At 45.7% G+C, this 21,433-nt stretch overlaps 1 protein-coding gene across 4 annotated transcripts in view; it reads left to right on the plus strand.

The window, feature by feature from the left end:
- The window catches only part of Axin1 (axin 1), a 52,199-nt gene that overhangs the window by 29,794 nt on the left and 972 nt on the right, over positions 1-21,433 (plus strand). For 3 of the 4 annotated variants that reach the window (XM_063269923.1, XM_063269924.1, XM_063269922.1), the window contains 8 exons: positions 2,652-2,792; positions 11,060-11,156; positions 13,148-13,285; positions 15,060-15,577; positions 15,935-16,105; positions 17,165-17,410; positions 19,502-19,609; positions 20,767-20,934. In XM_063269923.1, the coding sequence (XP_063125993.1) occupies positions 2,652-2,792; positions 11,060-11,156; positions 13,148-13,285; positions 15,060-15,577; positions 15,935-16,105; positions 17,165-17,410; positions 19,502-19,609; positions 20,767-20,934 (1,587 nt within the window). The remainder of the gene's footprint in view (positions 1-2,651; positions 2,793-11,059; positions 11,157-13,147; positions 13,286-15,059; positions 15,578-15,934; positions 16,106-17,164; positions 17,411-19,501; positions 19,610-20,766; positions 20,935-21,433) is intronic. The other variant, NM_024405.2, reaches the window with a different exon arrangement.

Genomic DNA, 21,433 nt, shown 5'->3' on the forward strand with positions numbered 1-21,433 from the left:
TCTTAAAAAAAAAAAAAAAGAACCACTCTACACAGACCCAGAATTCACCTGCCTTTGCCTTCCAAGTGCTAAGGTTAAAGGGGAATGCACCACCATACTCAGCCATCTTTAGAGAAGAGACTTGTCAGGAGGCCCTATGTAAATCAGTGGTTCTCAACCTTCCTACTGTGAACCTTTAATATGTTTCTCATGTTAGAGTGACTCTAACCATAAATTATTTTTGTTGCAACTTCATAACTGTAATTTTGCTGTTATGAATCATATAAATATCTGATATGCAGGATATTTGATACGTGACCTCTGTGAAAGGGATATGTCACACACACCCCCAAAGGGGTCTCTTCCCACAAGTTGAGAACCACTGCTATAGATGTGCAGCTGCTACAAGTTTGTCTCTCAGCACAGCACCATGGATCCCAATTCCCACGTTAAAAGTCAAGTTAGGATATGGCTAAAAGCAGCATTTAATTTCTAATCATGTAGTAGTTAGTGTTACCAATTGGCCATTCATTGTGAATTCAATAAAATGCTTGTTATGTAAGTGTGAGGACCTTAGTTTGATTCCCAGCACCCATGTTAAAAGCCAGATGTAATGATCAGTACTGGAGAGATGAAGACAGGATCCTTGGGAATTACTGGATAGCTATCCTAGCCTTATCATCAAGCCCTAGGTCCCAGTGAGAGACCCTGTCTCAAAATAAGATGGATAGTCTTCTAAAGAACACTCTCGGGTTGGGGATTTGGCTCAGTGGCAGAGCGCTTGCCTAGGAAGCGCAAGGCCCTGGGTTCGGTCCCCAGCTCCGAAAAAAAAGAACCAAAAAAAAAAAAAAAAAAAAAACACTCTCAGGGTGGATATTGGAAGCCTGGGTGGTGACATATAGATGTAACCCCAGTATCTGAAGAGTTAAGGCAAGGGAATGTGAGTTGAGCCAGCCCGGACTGCATAGTGAGACTTTTCTTAAAACACGAGCAAAAAACTGCTGGAAGCTTGATATGATAGGTCATGTACTTGGGAAAGCAGAGATAAAACCAGTACAAGTTCATCAGCCAGAGCTAAATCTCTGCCTCAAGAAAATCTTTTAATTGTTTTAAAGAATAATAGAAGAATATGTTTATGACCTAAAATTAAAAGGCCTGTGTGTGCTCAATACAAAAAGGGACCAGGTATGGTGGTACAGTCCTGTAATCCCAACTACTCAGGAAAACTAAGGCAGGATCATGCATTCAAGTGACCAGAGTAAGAGGGCCTTGACTGTAAGAAAAAGTATGTTTAGGGAGAAAATATTTTGCATGCACTACTTATATAGATAAATATTAATATATATTAATTATAACACACACACAGTAAAAATACGTCTGGAGGGCTGGAGAGACGTGACTCAGTGGTTGAGAGCAGTAACTGCTCTTGCAGAAGACCTTGGCTGGGTTCCTGGCACCTCAACAGCAACTCACCACTGTCTCTAACTCCAGCTCCAGGAGATTCAGTATTCTCTGGATTCCATGGACACTAGGCATGCATGTAGTATACACGAGTGCATGTAGGCCAAACACAACGTGACAGGGTTCCCCCCCCCCTTTTGTTGTTTTTCATTGGTTGGTTGGGGTTTTTTTGTTTGTTTGTTTGTTTTTGAGACATGGTTTCTCTGTGTAGTCATGGCTGTTCTAGAACTTGCTCTGTAGACCAGGCTGACCTTAGACTTAGAGAGATCCACCTGGCTCTGCCGCAGAGATGTGTGTCCCCACACCTGACTGAGGCAGGTTCTCTGTGTAGCCCGGACTTCCTGGAGCCCACTTCTCTGCTCTCTGCAAAGCTTGCCAGGCTTGCCCTGCACTTACAAGATCACCTGTCTCTAGGAACTGGCTCTGTAGACCAGACTGGGTTTAAACTCATAAGATATCCACCTGCTTCTGCCTCCAGAGTTGTGAGATTAAAGGCATGTGCCACAATGCCTAGCTAATTTTTTTTTAACTTGAAAACTTGTAAAGTGTTAAAACAACAACAACAACAACAAAATAAAAATTCCAAAATGTAACAAATCAGCTAGTAGGCAAGTGCCAAATGCTGTAGAGAGATGAAGAGAAAAATAAGTATAGCAAAGTGCCCTTACAGAAAATTCAGGTTATGTTTCTTGTTTTTGGCCAATCACAGAGCAACAATCAGACTCTGTTACTTTAGTAGTGGGGCTTTGATCTTCTTCCCACACCAACCAGCAACAGATTTCATTTGTGTTTTTTGTCCATGGAACATCATGATGCCTGACACCCAAGGACTTGAATTAGAGTCCTGGTGGCTCTGGCTGGCTGATCCAGAAAAACCTATTGAGTTGGGCCAGAAGTGGGTTACTTTGTAGTTGTAACAAAGATAATGGTTTCTTTTTTCTTGTGCTCTTTAGTAGAAAGATGGAGTATTGTCCGCTACCCAAGTGATATGCTGTGTTTATGTACCTAAATGCCTTTTAAAAAAAGAGGAAACATCTAGAAAGAAAGAGTTTAGACCTCTTTCATCCCTTCCTTGGAATTGGGAAAGATGGAAAGAGGGGAAGAGGAAGGGGATGGAGGCACGTGATCTTCTGCTCTGTTTCAGATAACTGACTGTGTGTTAAAACAGAATAATTGCTCTGCTGCCACTCACTTGCCTTTCTTATTCACAGGTATGGATCTTGGAGGGAGCCTGTCAACCCCTACTATGTCAACTCTGGCTATGCCCTGGCCCCAGCCACCAGTGCCAATGACAGTGAGCAGCAGAGCCTGTCCAGTGATGCTGACACTCTATCCCTCACGGACAGTAGCGTGTAAGTCCCATGCGTGCTTGCTGTGTGCTTCAGTGTTCTCTGCTGATCTAACAGGCTGCTCCTTACTGATTGATGCTCTCAGAGCTTGACTGAGTTGTTCCTAAGGAACAGACATGAAGCTGGCCACGGCAGAATATATTTGTAACGCCAGCACTGGGGAAGCTGAAGCAGCCTTGCCATGAGTGCCAGGTCAACCTGGGCCAAGAATGAGACTGTGTCAAAACACAAACCCTAAAAATAATGACAGACTGCCCTATAAGTGCTTATTCTTCAAAACCTAGCCCAAGGGCCAAGGTGTAATTCAGTGGAGGTCCTGGTTCAGTCCCCAGCACAATAGCAACAAAAGCGGTTTAAAAATCCTGGAACAGAATCCAACCTACAGATGAAGTTTGTATTAGCTGACAGTCTTGGAGGCCGCAGCTTCCTGCTGCTTTTAAGAGTAGTGGACTCAGAGTTACAGCTGCCTGTAAGAAACTTGCGGTTTGTTTTCTCCTAGCTATAGAATGGGGATTTCAGTGAGAAGACAGACACAGGGAACAATCAGACCAGGCGGTCTTCTCTCCTGGGAGCCATCAGTCTGCATAAATGGGTTTCTTGCCTGTGTTGTTCTTCCCTGCATCTTTTTATGATACAGACTCTTGATAGATCATGAATGGTCTGGATCAGCTGGGGAGCCTGCGTTCTGTACTAAGACTAGTTCCCTGAGAGCCTAAGTTCCAAGCTATGGAGGCAGATCTTTCCCTCCACATCCCTGATATGATCACAATTAGGAACTTGTTTTGTCTTGTGTGGTCACATTCCCAAAAGCCCTTGTAGGGTGGACCTGTCCTATGAACCCCTTCCTGTGGGTGGCTTTTTGGAGCCTTGGTGACTATTAAATAATTAAACTAAATAATTGAGTGGCATAAAACATTTTGTTGAATTGACCATCCAGACCCAAGGTTCCTGGGGTTCTGACTTGGTCATGTTTGGGCTGAGCTTAACCCCATGCCTGTGCTTCCTCCAATCCTAGTGTTGCTCTAGCTTGTGCTCATTACTTGTGATCAGAGCCAAGTCTTCCAATTGCTAGATGGCTCTTAATTCATGACTGCATAGGGTCCCCAAAAGGGTTCTTGGCCCAGTTCAGCAGTTCTGCCCTGATTTAAAATTTCATTTTTTAAAAATTTATTTTGGGGGTTGGGGATTTAGCTCAGTGGTAGAGCGCTCACCTAGCAAGTGCAAGGCCCTGGGTTCGGTCCCCAGCTCTGAAAAAAAGAGAAGAAAAAAAAATTTATTTTGGCTCACACCTTGTAATCCCAGCACTTGGGAGACAAAGGCAGGTGGATCTCTGAGTTTAAGGCCAGCCTGGTCTGCCCAGTGAGTTCCAGGACAGTCTGAGCTATATAGTAAGACTCTGTCTTAAAATACATACATACATACATACATACATACATACATACATACATACATACATACATACATTTTGTTTCTACATGTATGTATTTGTGCCATGTGTGTCTGGTACTCTTGAGGGCAGATCAGAATGTCATATCTTCTGGACGTGGAGTTCTATATAACCACTGTGTGGAAGCTGGGTCCTCTGGAAGGGCTCTTAAACCACAGGGCTGATTCCACAGCCCCCTAAATTTTTTAAAAAATTTATTGTGAAGTAAAAAAGAGTATATAAGTGCATGTGTGTGCCATAGCACATGTGAAGGTCAGAGGGCAACTCTAGGGAGTTGGTTCTCTGCTGTCCCTTGTGGTTTTTAGGGATTGAATTTAGGTCATCAAGCCTATGGTGCTCCAAAGGGCCTCTACCTACTTGCTGACACTGAATCTGGAGATCCTGATTCAGTAAAACTAACTGACCAATGAGCACCAGAGACTGTTCAACACTAGGATTATAGGTATATACTACCATGCCCAGATTTGTTTTGTTTTTTTAAGTAGATGCTGGGGTGTAAGCACTTCACATCTAAGCCATCTTATCTGCTCAGCCACCTTATGGCTTAATTAGTAAGGGGGAGAATATTCCCTAAATATTTTAGACAGGAAACCAGCTGGGCAAACTTCAAAACTTTTCGTTTCCATGTCTGATGTCAAACTGGTCTTTAGCTCTCCAGTTCCTTTTTCATGTTTGTTGACTGTAACAAACTTCTTTCTCCTGGGCTGGTTGCACTCTCTGTTAGCAGCTTTCCTCAGCAGACACAGCTCATGGCTCTGGCATCTCAAACATCTTGGGGTCTCCAAGGCAACTTCAATGTTACAACTTTTTTTTTTTCTTTTTTCTTTTTTTCGGAGCTGGGGACCGAACCCAGGGCCTTGGGCTTGGTAGGCAAGGGCTCTACCACTGAGCTAAATCCCCAGTCCACAACTTCTTGTTTCAATGTCTGGGATCCACACATGATCTTCTGGGCTCCTCCAAAAGACTGGTGCTCTGCTCTCTGTAGCACACTAAGCTCAGGTTGACCCACTCCACTGCTGCTGCTGTTCTTGGTGATCATCCCATGGTACTGGCATCTCGGATATGCTAGGGTCTTCCACTGCAACTAGGCTTCACCATAGCCTCTCACAGGCTCTCTCATGGTGCCAAGCCTCAACTCCTTTGCATGACCCTTTCATCCTGGCCCATCAAGTGCAACTGAGTTTGCACCTTCTACCAATGGCCTTCCATGGCTTCACACAGAGAAGTGTGAAGGGAATGCCAAGCCTTCAAAACCAGTACCACTTGGGTGACTCTTAGACCTTACCAAGTACAGCTACAGCATGGTGTACAACCTTGGCTATCTCTGGAACACAGCTTCTTTGTGCTCTCAGAAAACACTTCCCAGAAGATTTCACCTCAGTGATGCTGGCTCTTCTTAATCACCACTGTTTTCTTAGCTCCACCTACCCAGCATCAGCTGTCCCAGTCGTCGTCTTCTCTAGACTATAAAGCCACAGCCACATGGCGGAGTGCTGAGCTCTGCTGCTTGCAGGGAATAGGACATGGCCCCTTGTTCTATTACATTATCCCCAGCTTTCTGTTTTCCAACTCCTCCTCCACTGTCTAAATTTAGCTGTCCTGGAACTTGCTCTATAGACTGACTTTGAATTCAAAGATCTGCATGCCTGTCTCCTGGGATTAAAGGTGTGTACCACCATGCCTGGATCTAAACTTAGCTAGGTAGGATCTTGTCCCAAACTCCCACTCCCTTAACCTACTATCTTCTAGAACACAGGCTTCAGCTCCATTTCACTTCTGGTGCCCCTTTAATACTGGAACCATATATTTTATATTTTTCCTTTCTAAGCTTGCTACAATTGTTCAAAATGTTCTTCATGAGACTTAACCAGAGAACAAAAGAGAAAAAAGCTGGGCTTTTAAAAGACTCCCTTTACCAATGCAATTAATATTTATCTCTTTACCTCAGCCTTAGAAAGACTCTTCAGACAAGGTTACCAAAATGCCACAAAAACAGTCTCTAAGCCACATACTGACTGAAATTCTTCTCCTCTGAAACTTCTTGGACTAGATCTGCACAATACTCAACAACAGTCTTCCATATTCCTACTAGGATGGCTCATTAAGCTGCACTTAAACCATTCCATTGTTGGGGTTGGGGATTTAGCTCAGTGGTAGAGCGCTTGCCTAGGAAGCGCAAGGCTCTGGGTTCAGTCCCCAGCTCCGGAAAAAAAAGAACCAAAAAAAAAAAAAAAATTCCATTGTTGGGGCTGGAGAGATGGCTCAGTGGTTAAGAGCCCTGACTGCTCTTCCAGAGGACCTGAGTTCAATTCCCAGCAACCACATGGTGGCTCACAACCATCTGTAATGGGATCCGATGCCCTCTTCTGGTGTCTCAGAAGACAGCTACAGTGTACTTATATATAATAAATGAATAAATCTTTAAAAAAAAATTCCATTGTTTCAAATCCACATTCTTCCAAACAAAAGCATGGTCAGGCTTATCAAAGCAATTCCTCTGGTACCAGCTTCTGTCTTAGTTAGGGTTTTACTGTTGTGAACAGACACTATGACCAAGGCAACTCTTTTTTTTTTTTTTTTTTTTTTTTTTCTCCTTTTTTTTTTGGAGCTGGGGACCGAACCCAGGGCCTTGCGCTTGCTAGGCAAGCGCTCTACCACTGAACTAAATCCCCAAACCCCCAAGGCAACTCTTAGAAAGACAACATTTAATTGGAGCTGGTTTACAGGTTCACAGGTTCAGTCCATTATCAAGGTGAGAGCCTGGTAGCATCTAGGCAGGCATGGTTCAGGCAGAGCTGAGAGTTCTACATCTTCATCTGAAGCTGCTAGTGGAAGACTGACTTCCAGTTATCTAGGGTGATAACTTCCAGTTATCTTAAGCCCACACCCACAGAGATACACCTATTCCAACAAGGCCATACCTCGTAATATGGGCCAAACTTATAGAAACCATCACATCATATTCTGACTAAATGCTAACTACCCAATCCTAGATGTCAGTTCTTTTTAAGTAGTATATTTTTAAAGCAACTGTAATCAAGAAAGTAAACCTATTACAGAATGATTTTTGCTGTTGTTCATTGCTGGGTCTAAAATTTTGCCTGGCTACTAGTGAGGGGCCCAATACCTGTTAAATGAGTAAATTCCACACTGGTTTTGCAAAATTTACAGGCATTTTTTTAAAAAATATATATGGTTTGGCTATAGTTGTATTGATTCATAATTAAATCAGTATTAAAAACAAATTTGAACTGGTTGGTAGTGGTACATGCCTTTAATCCCAACACTCAGAGGCAGGCAGACCTCTGAGTTTGAAGCCAGCCTGTTCTACCAAAATGAGTCTCCAGGACATCCAGAACTACAGAGAAACCCTGTCTGGAAGAAGGAAAACAAAACAAAACAATTTTGAAATACTTGATACTATTTTAGTATGGTATAGTGTTTATAAAAAAAATAAGGCTAGAGGTTTGAAATTTTGCTGCTGGAAATTTTGTCTTTATTCAAGAAATCTGTAGCAGTTTTTAGGACTCACTCCAGAAGTCGAACTAACATGTCAGTAAACCAGTCGAGAAGTACAGCAGCACCAGATCAAAAGACAGAGCTGAAGACTCAACCTGCAGAGGATTTTGAAAACTCATTTATCCATGACTTGCAGTAGTTCATAATGATTCTGTTTCCTCCAATCTCCATATCATCATCTCCTCTGTCCCTAGCACAGCTGGACCCCTTGCCAGGCACTCACCTCTATTTCACTGTCACCACATTTGGTGGTTTGAATAGGTATGGCCCGCCTTGACGCATGTGTTTGAATGCTTGGCCTTAAGAAGTTGGTGCTATTAGGAAATGTGGCCTTGGGGTTGGGGATTTGGCTCAGTGGTAGAGTGCTTGCTAGGCCCTGGGTTCGGTCCCCAGCTCCAAAAAAAAAGAATAGGGGGGGAAAAAAAGGAGATGTGGCCTTATTGGAGTAGATGTGGTTTGGTTTTTTTTTGTTGTTTTTTTTTTTTTCCAGAGCTGGGGACCAAATCCAGGGCCTTGCCCTTGCTAGGCAAGTGCTCTACCACCGAGCTAAATCCCCAACCCCTCGGCTTGCTTTCTTATAGAACCCAAGACTACCAGCCCAAGGACGGTACCACCCACAGTGGTCTGGGTCCTCCCCCCGTGATCACTAATTGAGAAAATGCCTTACAGCTGGGTCTCATGGAGGCATTTCCTCAACTGAGACTCCTTTCTCTGTGATAACTTCAGCTTGTGTCAAGTTGACACACCAAACCAGCCAGTACAGTCCCCCCTTAGCATCATCATCATCATCGTCATCATCATCATCATCACATCCTCCTCCTCTGTTCCTCCTCCTCCTTCCTCTTCCTCCTCCTTCTCATCCTACTCCTTCTTCTTCGTCGTCTTCGTCTTCGTCTTGAGATACGGTCTCTTCCTGCCTCTGCCTCCTGAGTACTAGGATTAAAGACATGTGCCATCATGCGCCATTTTTGTGGCTGGTGCTTTTCATCTGCCTGCCATTTTACAGTCTTCCAATACTTAACTTTTAAAAATAGATTGTGCCCAACCAGGTTTCCACACAGAGAAACTCTGTCTTAAAACAAACAAACAAACAAACAAACAAACCGCATGCCATCTCCTGCTGCTCAGAAGCCAGTTTGGCTGCTGCCATGTGGCATATATTGGGATGTTTGATTTTTTTTTTTTCTTCTACTACAATAAGCATGTGGTAGTAACACAAGGATAGCCTCTTTTCTCTTTGGGTTTTGTTATATCTGAGGAATGTCTCATATCCTTCTATTTTAATTAATTAATTTTGAAATAGGGTCTTACTCTAAAAAGCCCTTGCTGACTTGCAACTCACTGTGTGGACCAGGGTGGCCTCCAGTTTGGAGATTCACTGCCTCTCCCACCTTAGCGCTGGGAGTGAACGTGTGCCGCCATGCTTAGCTTTGTTTCAGTGGCATTTCCAGCAACACTTTTTTGAAGTTTCTTGAGGTTTTTGTAGCTTCTCACTTAAAAAGTATTTGCCAGCCCCCGTCCCATCAGAAGAAGACAACAAGCTGTGTCTGTAGCACCTGATTTTCCTCATCCTTGGAATTGATGAATCTTAACTTCTAACATAGTTTGTTTCTGAAAACTCTGAATATTTCCTTAAGAAAACATGTTACCCAAATGGAGAAGGTTAAAATCCATGTAAATGTGTTTTATTTTAGGGATAAGAGTTTCATGTAAACAAGGCTGCTTCTGCCTCCCAGGGCCTGAGATTCCAGGCATCTGCCACTCTACCCAGTTAATGCAGAGCTGGGCTCAGACCCACGTCTTCATACATGTTAGGCAAGCATTCTGTCAACAGAGCAATGGCCACACACTCAAGCATAGACAAAGTTTCTTTGACAATTTTGGATTTTATTAGGAGACCTAAGAATCTAGGATACAAAATCTCCATCTATATTTGAACACACATCTGAGGTAAAGACATGAAATCTGACCATATCTGCTGGGTTGTTCACGAGTTTCCCATGTTGGAGTCACAGTTGGATCACACAACTGTTCAACAAGGTGTTTCCTAGTATGTCACCCATCCTTAGATGTAGATTTTGAGGACAAGCCTAAGCCCCAAATGCTAGGGATTTTAAAGTGTTATATCTAAGTATGGAAGAAACAGGTTTCAGCTCTTGGCTTTAGGCCATCTACTATCCTGACTGCCTGGAAAGCCAAGTCATATGAATTTTAAACTCCCATTCCTCAATCCTCTGTGCCTCCTTTTTGTCTATAAATGGAAAAACACTGTAATACTACCCTCTTGCCTGGGCACACTGACCACCTGGGCAGGTTGCTGGGGCAACCCTCCCTTGATTGAGGCTGTGTCTTTTACTGATTTTACTGAAAAATACTCCAAGAGTATTATTGTTGGGTTTCCACTGTCCTTAATGGCTTCCCACCTTCTCCAGGGCAGAGTACACAGACCACATTCCTTAACTGCTGCCCTATAGAGTCTTTCATTAGTAAGATAATTTAAAAATGCATCCCATTCAGGTTGGTGATTATAGTCGTCCCCCCCCCACCCGCCTGCATTCTTGTCACTAGAGAGCTATGGTGAGAGAGCTATGGTGAGAACACCAAGCACTTTTTTTTATCAGCCTGTCTTTTCTGGGTTGTTCGTTTCAGTTAGTGCAATGATTATTTCTAGAGCAGTTCCAAAACCATGGAATGGAGGCTAGGCAGTTTCAAGTTTGATGTAGCATCTATCTTGAATGAGCAAAAAATAGCTTGGCCTTTTAGTGAACTTAGTCCCTGGATTTATAGCTACCAAAGGCTGTTTCCAGTTTGCCTTACATGTTTATTTCACTCTTCTAAAAGGATGACCTAGATTCAAGCCCTAGAATCCACATGCTGAAAGTTGTCCTCTGACCTCCACACATGCTGTAGCACATGTACTCACTACATGATGTGTGTGTAACAAAAATTCTTTTAGTGTGAAAATCATTCTTAGCTACAATGTTTGAGACTTTGTAGACTCGGAGATCATAATGTGAGAGTGGCTGACCTTGGTTGAAATGCTGCATGAAGAGTAGACAGAATAACATTCCATGGTTGAGTTCTTGGGCTTTGTTATCATATATAAGTTGTGTGCGTATGCTGTGTAGTGCATATAAGGATATTGGTGTCTGTGTTTATGTAGTTCCATGTCTACATGTACATGGGATGATACAATATGGAAATCATTACTATCAGTAATGGCCATGGGCTGGTAACTGTATGATGTTCTGCTGAATACCTTGTTTTCTGATTGAGCTAATGACTACATCTTTTGTCTATGCAGGGATGGAATCCCCCCATACAGGATCCGTAAGCAGCACCGAAGGGAGATGCAGGAGAGTGTCCAAGTCAATGGGCGGGTACCTCTACCTCACATTCCTGTAAGTGCTGGATATTCAACAGTACCCTGTATTTTCTCCTGGTGCTTAACTGGTTTCCACTATGGCACCAACCAGTGGGAAAGGTACCTGGTAGACTTCCTAAAACCACAGCTTATCTCTGGGCTCAGCAGGCAATCTGAGTGATGTTGGGGTGAGAGATAGCCTTCCCAGTAGATAGTATAGGATAGCTCCCAATGTGTAGAGGGCTTCTTTTGCTTAATAACAGGAAGTCCTCCAGATACATCCTCCTTTCGTTGCACTCCTTTCCCTGTAATGTGAGATATCTCTCTGATAGTCACTGGCCATATGCTTCGCTAGAGGGTAAAGGCTTTAAGAAATGGGTGACTTGGGGCTGGGGATTTAGCTCAGTGGTAGAGCGCTTACCTAGGAAGCGCAAGGCCCTGGGTTCGGTCCCCAGCTCCGAAAAAAAGAACCAAAAAAAAAAAAAAAAGAAATGGGTGACTTTTCTGCCTGAGCAGTGGATGCTGCCATGTGGACATCTTAGGTCAGAAGCTGCCCAGCTTCACCCTTGGGTGATAGCAGTAGCTTTTCCTGAGCCTGTACTATGAGGCTTTGTTGACTATATGTTTGAGCAAGCGTGCATAGCACTGACCACTGGTGACAATCACACAGAACAATCATTTCTTCTTCCGGCACATGGGCTTGGGCCAGAAAGACTTCTAGGAGAGGCTGGGAGCCTGTGGCAGTGTCCTCCACCCATGACTCCTCTGCATGTTGTTTATAGAGCCTGTATAGGGCTGATGGGCACTTCAGAGCATCACATCACCATTATCATTTCTTTTGATTGGTTTTATTGTTGTCTTGAGACAGCAGCTATGTAGCTCTCGCTGACCTTGAGATCACTATGTAGACTAGGGTAGCCTTGAACTCACAGAGATGCTCCTGCCTCTGCCTCTCTGCCTCTCTGCCTCTCTGCCTCTCTGCCTCTGCCTCTCTGCCTCTGCCTCCTGAGTTCTGGGATGAACGGTATGCACTATCATTCCCTGGCTCATCAGAATTTCTTAGTTATAATCTTTCAGCTTTTTGACTGCATCTTCAGTTTTAGGGAGTAAACATTTGTGGTTAGAAGATGGTGTTTGTTCCTTGTATCATGAATTTTGTCTCACTAGTCACTATAACAGAGTTTAGAGTCCCAACGCTCCTGAGTGCAATCCCATCCTGCTTACACTCAGCCATACATCAGTGCTCCAGGATTTCATTTGAAGAGGTGTAAGCCTGGGGGATGCTATGGCTATTTTAGGACCACAAGTTCACCCTAGGATCTTCTCGTGACCAGTGCTGTACTAACTCATCTTCATCCTATGTTTGCACTGAGCTCTTCCCCATTTATGTCATGAATGTTTCTTTGTGACAAGCTGGGAGTATTCAGTGTAGAACATGTTGGCCAAGGCATTAACCATCGCCTGTCTGGGTGTTCATGTACACATGAACACTCAGGGGTGCCATAGCCAGTGCATACCAGGACCCTGCTCAGGCCTCCAGGAATGTGATTATGAATGGCTAGAAAGCAGTCTACATCTTCACATCAGCAAAAGAGAACAGTGAGGATGCTAGTGTTCCAGTGAAAGGGAACAGTAAACACCTGCTTTTAAAAAAGCTATGACTAAGGCTGGAGAGATGGCTCAGCGGTTAAGAGCGCTAACTGCTCTTCCAGAGGTCCTGAGTTCAATTCCCAGCAACCACATGATGGCTCACAACCATCTGTAATGGGATCCGATGCCTTTTTCTGGCACACAGGTGAAGATTCAGATAGAACATTCATACTTAAAATAATTATATAAATCTTAAAAAAAAAAATTTAAACATATAACCAGCAGGGTTACTTAGTGGGTAAATATAACATTAAAAACTTTAAATAAGGGCTGGAGAGATGGCTCGGAGGTTAAGTTCAAGTATCACTTACTAGAAGGCTGTTACTGTGCTGCTCCATAAGAGATGCTATATCTACTGACTGTTGTATTTCACCACAGCGCACTTACCGAATGCCAAAGGAGATCCGGGTAGAGCCACAGAAATTTGCTGAAGAGCTTATTCACCGTCTAGAGGCTGTCCAGCGTACTCGAGAGGCTGAAGAAAAGTTGGAGGAACGGCTGAAGCGTGTACGCATGGTGAGTAGACTGTGTGCTAGGACCATGTTTAGGCCACTGTTTCTTGTGGCTTACAAGTCCCACATTTAGGGAAGCTTCCATTCTGAGGTGTTCTGTTCAGCCTTCTTCTCATTGTGTTTCTTTGGCCTGCCTTCCTTCCTTCATATTCCATACCCTGTTCTGTCTCTTTTACCAATAAATGAACCTAGTGCTTACCTCTAGCAATTCCTTTTCCCAACAGAAGCTCCCAAGGCTTCTGACATTTGAAGAAGACAGGAAGCTGACAAAATGCCTAGCCTTAGCAGTTAGCACAGGAACTGAGGAAGGCACAATAGGGCCGTGGTATGCAAGCGAGGCAGGCAGGTGCAAGCGAGGCAGGCCTTAAAACTCCCTGAGCTCTGTGGAGTGCCAGGTAGAATGGCCCTGTCCCTAGTAGCAAGGATAGCAGCAGATGTAGAGTCTGAAGAGTAACACCACAGATCTCTAGAGAGAGAGAGGCTAGGTCAGTGCCGCAGGTGAGAATGGTGCTATTGTTGTTTTTATCTGACAAATCACTAAAATGAAAAGCCCTGAGTGACTGACCCTGATAATCAGCTCAGGAAATAACCTGTGGCCATTGGCCCTCAGGCTTGATGGGCTGCCATATATGCCCCAGCCTTTATTTTTGTGTCATCCTATCCTGAGGTGTCTCCTGTTGAGTGGATGACCGTGTAACCACAGACATAGAATTTTGTAGCTTGCATACATTGATATGTTTACATTAACTGTAGATTTTATTCTTTTGGGGGAGTGGTTCAAGACAGTGTTTCTCTGTGTAGCCCTGGCTGTCCTGGAACTCACTTTGTCAACCATGCTGGCTTCAAACTCAGAGATCCACCTGCCTCTTCCTCCTGAGTGCTGGGATTAAAGGTGTGCGCCACCACTGCCCAACATAATTACCCAGTTTTATTTTTATCCAAAACCTGAGAAAATAAAACTTCTGAAAAGGTCTGAAGAAATGGCATGCTCATCAGGACTAGAGTTCAGATCCCTTTACTGGAAGAGTGTGCTGGGTGTTCCCAGCTAGGAGGAGTGAGGGCTAGAGAGAGGGGACTACCGGACTTGTCTGGGTTCCAGCCTGTTTGAGAAAGTCCCTGGTCAACGAGAGACCCTGCTTCCTGGAAATGAGTGGAAAGTGACAGAGGAAGATACCTGATAGTCTCTTCTGCTCTTCCCGTGTGCCAGGTGAGATGCCTTACAAATTCCAGGTCAAAACTGAGCAGTGTAACACATGTCTTTAATCTCAGCACTCAAGAAGCAGAAACAGGGTGCTCTCTGAGTCTAAGGCCAGCCTGGTTTACAGAGCAAGTTCCAGAATAGCCAGGGCTGCACAAAGAAACCTTGTCTCGAAAAACAAAATAAAAATTCCAGCTTAAGCCTAGGGGAGCATGATGTACTCCCACTTGTGTGCACACATGTGTACACACACACACACACACACACACACACACACACACACACACGAGAAGAAGAAGAGAGAGATCTTTAAGGAAAAAAAATAAAGCCAGACAAGAGCTAGTTCCAGAATAGCTAGAGCTACATAAAGAAACTCTGTTTAGAAAGAAAAGAAAAAATAAAGAGAGAGAGAAAAGAAAGGGCAAAATAAAAGAGAGAACATAGGGTATCCAGGAGTCAACACCTCTCCTTGACCTGGCCACACTGCAGACTGCAAAGTCTTTGGCTTGACTGTCAGACTGTGACTCACTTCCAGGTCAGTCCTTAACCTTGTTCCAATGGCACTGCTATTTCTCCACAGGAGGAAGAAGGGGAAGATGGGGAAATGCCTTCTGGCCCCATGGCAAGTCACAAGCTGCCTTCTGTCCCAGCTTGGCACCATTTCCCACCTCGCTATGTGGATATGGGCTGCTCCGGACTGCGGGATGCCCATGAGGAGAATCCTGAGAGCATCCTGGATGAGCATGTGCAAAGGGTCATGAGGACACCTGGCTGCCAGTCACCTGGCCCAGGCCACCGCTCTCCTGACAGCGGGCATGTGGCCAAGACTGCAGTGCTAGGGGGTACAGCATCTGGGCATGGGAAGCATGCTCCTAAGTTAGGGTTGAAGCTGGATTCAGCTGGCCTGCACCACCATAGGCACGTCCACCACCACGTTCACCATAATTCAGCTAGACCCAAGGAGCAAATGGAGGCTGAAGCTGCCCGCAGGGTCCAGAGCAGCTTCTCATGGGGCCCAGAAACACATGGTCATGCCAAGCCCCGAAGCTATTCAGAGAGCACAGGCACCAACCCCAGTGCTGGGGACTTGGCCTTTGGGTGAGTCCTGATCCAGCCTTCTTAATGTTTCCAGTGTGTCCTCTTATCCGAGTCATAGTTCAGAGGGCCCATGGCCCTGTGGTGACCTGATCCTCCCCAGTACAAGTCATACAATACCGGGGTCATGGGCCAGTCAGGCTCCAGGCCTTGCTATGACTTGATGAGGAGGGGCAGGCTTTGGGTTTGTCTTGGGCTCTGGTCAGCATGGCTCTCCTACCATAGTAAAACAAACCGCAGACAGCTGACCTTCACAGAGGCCGCTGCCTTCACAGTGGGTTCCAGGTCATCTTGTTGAGCTTGAGGGTTTAGCAAGCAGCAAGAAAGACCAAAGTAACCTCATATGCCTTGTTCTCCCAGTGGTAAAGCTAGTGCACCCTCCAAAAGAAACACCAAGAAGGCTGAATCTGGGAAGAATGCCAGTGCTGAGGTACCCAGTACCACAGAGGATGCAGAGAAGAACCAGAAGATCATGCAGTGGATCATTGAGGGGGAGAAGGAGATCAGTAGACACCGGAAGGCAGGCCATGGGTAAGTACACTGCAGGGGCCTGCCCCAGAGCAGCTGGTCACCTGTCCTCTTGTTGCCAGCACCCTTGCCTTTAGGAGTATATTTCTGTCTTCAAGGTCTGATGACTTCACCTAACTCCTTGTCACCTATGAACTTACATAAGTGACAACTGTGAAAGAGCCTTTTGTCTTTTATACCTGTTTTTCTTCACTCCTGAGGGTTTGATGCTGCTTAGCTTCAATGTGACCTCTCTCATCTACCTTGTCTCATATTGCTTGTGTGTTTGCACAGATTCCTGGTTCCACAGGGAGAGGTACCATCCTTGTGATCCTCCCTTTGACCCAATTCTGAGCATATTAGGGGATCTAGGAGTAAGGCAGGTTCCTTTCCTCAGTCCCAGATTACTCTAATGTGCTACCTGCTCACTACCTGCCCTCAGCATACTTGGGAACAGTGGCTACGAGGCCACCTTCCTATGGAGCAGGAGATTGTAAATTGAGCAGTAGACATCCTGGTACCTGAACCTGTTCTTTTACGGGCAGAAAGACTATCTTTGGAATCATAGGTTCCTATTGGCCTATTGTCTGTCTGTGCAGATGAAGCCTAACCTTTGTTAGATGAAGCTTGTGATTTTCTTTCCTCTACCTCCCAAGTTACTAGCATTATAATCATGTGCTACCACACCAGCTTAGCCTGGAAGCTTAGGAAGAAGACCTTTCTCAGAAATAAAGGAGGCTAGCAGGATGGCTCAGTAGGTAAAACCAAGCCTAAGGATCACAGTTTAATCTCTGGTGCACACATGGAACAAGTGTCCTCTGACATCCTTACATAGGCTGTGGTACATGTGTGTTTGTGTTCACACACAAAATACAATTAGTAATTTTTTCTAAATGTAAGAAAGGTTTAGAATGCAGTTCAGTGACAGTGCGTCATGAGAAAACTCCTTGTTCAATCTCAAATCACTCACAAAAAGAAAAGTCTGCAGGAAGGGAAGAGGTGTATCGATGTGACCCTGTAGTTGAGTGTGGACACACTTGGTCGCTCCCACTGCTCATGTAGTCACTGTCCTTGTCCCCCAAGGTCTTCTGGGATGAGGAAGCAGCAGGCCCATGAAAGCTCCAGGCCCTTGTCCATTGAACGTCCTGGGGCCGTGCACCCCTGGGTCAGTGCTCAGCTTCGGAACTCTGTCCAGCCTTCTCATCTCTTCATCCAAGATCCCACAATGCCACCCAATCCAGCCCCTAATCCTCTGACCCAGCTGGAAGAGGCCCGCAGGCGTTTGGAGGAAGAAGAAAAGAGAGCAAACAAACTGCCCTCCAAGCAGAGGTAGGCTCATGTGGAATAGGTGACCTTACCATGACCCTAAGGCCTAAAGAGGGCTGCTTCTCCATGGAGAATGCTACAGGACTGAGGGCTGTGAGGTGAATGTTCTTACCAGGCATATGGTCAGGTTGCCAGCAACTTCTAGACATGCCTGGCTTAGGGGTAGATATTCTGACCATCTCTAATGGTCACACAAAGCACAAGTGTGAGCCTATGGAGACCTCCAGTGACCAAGGACAAGTTTAAGCAACTACAGGATGGTCCTGCTAGAGACCAGAAGTGCAGGGTTGGACAGTCATGAGTCATAGCATCTGAGGGAGTGAGAACCCTGACTCCAGAATCCATACATTCCAAGCTGAATAAAAGAGCTGATAGGTTTAAAGGCAATAGTGGCCTTTGTGTGACCATGGTGTCAGGGAATGGGTAAGAAACAGACCCTAAGCCCTCATGGAGAGTATTACCTATTTGGGAATTGCAATCAGTCACAATGTCCAGGCAACTGACTCAGAGCCAAGATAAAAGGGTCAGAGAAGGCACATTCTGGCTCCAAGAATGTTGCTACCCAAAAAGAAGTCTCTTGAGTTTGGGCAAACCCGCTCCCCAAGAGACAGAACAGGCTTGCTGAACTGTGGTGGCAATGTGGCTGATACTGATGTTCCTCAGGTTAAGGAAGACAGGGAGAAGGATTAGGAGCTGCGGTCTTTCCAGACAAGTCCTACAACTGCCTGCACATCAGAACTGTCCATCATCTCCTTTGGTTGTGCTCTGAGCCTATACTAGTTTTGTTTCCAAAAGAAGATACAGTTGCCTTGAACACAAGAGACCACTATGTCACCTACTATAAGCAACATTAGGCTCTTTTGCTACCTGTTTTGTGCAGGAAGTGTTCGTCCTGGTGCTGAAATACTGCGTGTATCTGGCGAGGGTCAGAGGCAGTTTGAGCAGGGTGTCTATGTGGGATCTGTTAAGACTGATGCCCTCAGTGGTCTGGGCAGGGTGCTCTCAGAGAAGCAAAGTGTTCCTAGGAGGCAGGATTTACTTATGGAGCAGGTGACACTGCAGAGGTGACATTTGTTCATCTGGTTACCAGCACCTGGCAAGCACCACATGAGACAGTGACTGGTTTTCTCTTGTCAGTAGCATCAGCTAAATCCTTCTGGTTTATGTTTTGGGGTATGACACCACCACAACTATCACCATTACTCATGTGTGCGCTTGTACACACACACACACACACACACACACACACACACACACAGCACAACTATCACCATTACTCATGTGTGCACATGTACGCGCACACACGTGTACACACACACACACACACACACCAGCACAACTATCACCATTACTCATGTGTGCACATGTACGCGCACACACGTGTACACACACACACACACACACCAGCACAACTATCACCATTACTCATGTGTGCACATGTACGCGCACACACGTGTACACACACACACACACACACACACCCCAGATCTTAGCTGGTGCCTCCAAAATCTTCATTTGTGATAAAACTGATCATGTTAAATCTGTCGGTCTGGAACTGTGTAAGCAAGTGTAGACTTATGAAGTGAAAGTCCTAGGCGTTGGCAGGCCCTATTAAGATAGATCAAAGTAAAGTCACTATTAGGAACCCATAGTGGCATCACTCCAAGGTAGAGGGTTCACTTAGAAAGGCTCTGCTCAGACTCTGGGACATGCCTTAGTCACAGCAATAAGAATTCCCCAAGATATTGTACAGCAGAACCACTGCTACCGACCATATCAGATATCCACATCATCTTCAGGAAGCTTGTGCTAGAAACTGTAAGAAAGAGCCACATTTCTGTCCTGGCAGATCCTCTTTAAGACATCTGAACAAGGGGTGAAGTAACAGCTTATAGCATCTAGATCAGCAGTTCTCCAGAGTGTATTCCAAAGAACAGACTGACATTGACCCTGTGTCTAGATACCTATGGCAGGGCATCTGATAATATGTGAGTAGGAGTTTTTGACGGCGAGGTCCTGCTTCTCACCCTTTCTATGCCCATTGTCCACAACACTGGCTGAACCCCATCCTCTTTGATGCGGGTTGTTCCCTAGGTATGTGCAGGCAGTCATGCAGCGGGGACGCACCTGTGTCAGGCCAGCATGTGCACCGGTGCTGAGTGTGGTACCAGCCGTGTCGGACTTGGAACTCTCCGAGACAGAGTATGTGCGCCCTGTGGGTCCTCCTGGTTTTGCCCAGCCCAGCCCAGGCCAGACCAAATTCCAAAGTGGACCACCTATTTTGATAGGTTTTGTCACTGAGCCAGAAAACAGCAGGGCTGGAGAAAGACGTGCTGGGGCTTCTCCCTCTTGTCTCCCAATAAAGGAGATCATGCCTCTTCGTGGTGGTAACATGATCACTAGGTCCTACAGGTACCACAGCCTGCCTTTCATTTTGTCTTTGCTCTCCTGAGCTTCTCAGCGAGGTTCAGGGATTGGCAGGTCTACTATCTGGATCCTGGGACTTTGAGCCAGCTTTAAAGTAGGATCTGGACAGTGTGACTGCAGCCAGGACTTAGGCTGTGTGCCTCCTCTCCCATGGTCACATGTAGGTTAGGGACATGCCTGACTTCCTTCCTGTACTTTCATTCAATTAGGAGGATGAGCCCTGCTGCTGACCCAGTACACGTTCCATCCCAGTCATTGCATAAGAGAGGGTGTCATCAGAGCCTGTACTGGGGCCTCTGCAGGTGGCCCTCCTGAAGCCCATTGCAGGAAAAGTCCAAGAACCCAGACAGTCTCACAGCCTAAATGGCCCACTTGTGGCCATGGGTGAAGCCAGCTGTGGAAGCTTCTGGGTGATTGAAAGATACAGGAGCACAGGAGCATTGCCTGTCATCCAGACTTGGAACAGCCTCACAGCACTTTGAGGACCTGAGCAGGAAATAGCTCAGGTCTCTAGTCTACTTTGGAGATCCTGGCCATCCTGGGAACACTTCCCTTCCAGATCTGTACAGCACTGATTGGTCTATGGTCTATCCTTGAGACTTAGGGAAGTTTGGAGAGGTTGGAACTTGACAGGGCCTAGGAACCAACTCCCTTTATATCCTTGGAGATGGGACTTTGTGTGCCTGGCCTGGTCATGATCTGGTGGGGCGTGTGTTCTTAAAGCTAGACCTGTACTTCATTTCCCAGTGAGTGGTTCACACAGGACTGGCACCCAGATTTGGGTAGGTGGGTGGCAGGGCCTGTGAATACCACATTGGTGAATGAGGTGCTAACCCTGGGATATCTTGTCTTCTGCTGATAGATGGTACCTTTGAGGTACTCTCTGTGATATCACCCTGAGCCCACTACTTACCACTTTATTTCTGCCCCAGGACAAAATCACAAAGAAAGGCAGGTGGCGGGAGTGCACCACCATGTGACAGTATCGTTGTGGCCTACTATTTCTGTGGTGAACCAATACCCTACCGGACCCTGGTGAGGGGCCGTGCTGTCACCCTGGGCCAGTTCAAGGAGCTGCTAACCAAGAAGGGGAGCTACAGGTGAGAGAAGCTGAAGCCATTGAGCATATTTGCCCGCTATGCTATTGGTTTAGTGTCTAAAGGAAAAGCTTTCTGTTCCATTGGTCTTATCTTCCCCTTCACCCTACTCCTCTCAGCCATGGATGCTGCACACTGTTGTGTGGTGGCATCAGGCCCTGCCTCAGAGCCTGACTGGCCCTTTGTTCTAGCCTTAGACCTGTCTGTCCCTCCACGTCAGCCAACTTGGAAACTCCAACAGACAGACAGATTACTGCTCCCTGAGTGACATGAGAACCTGTCAAGCCTGCTGGAGTCAGCCCATGTAGATGGCAAAGCGGGGCCCGAGACCTCTGCTCTCTTTGCATAAGAAGCATGTCAAGACTGGGGCTCCCAGATTTTTCGTTTTGTTTTGTTTTTGCCAATTCCCAACATGCTGTAACTCAGCCCATCCGTGGTCCCAGCTCTACCCCAAGTGTTGCCACCGCCCAGCAGGCACCAACCAGGAGCCCCGCTTGATGTC

The sequence above is a fragment of the Rattus norvegicus genome, chromosome 10 (assembly GCF_036323735.1).
Source record: "Rattus norvegicus strain BN/NHsdMcwi chromosome 10, GRCr8, whole genome shotgun sequence".
Lineage (NCBI taxonomy): Eukaryota > Metazoa > Chordata > Mammalia > Rodentia > Muridae > Rattus > Rattus norvegicus.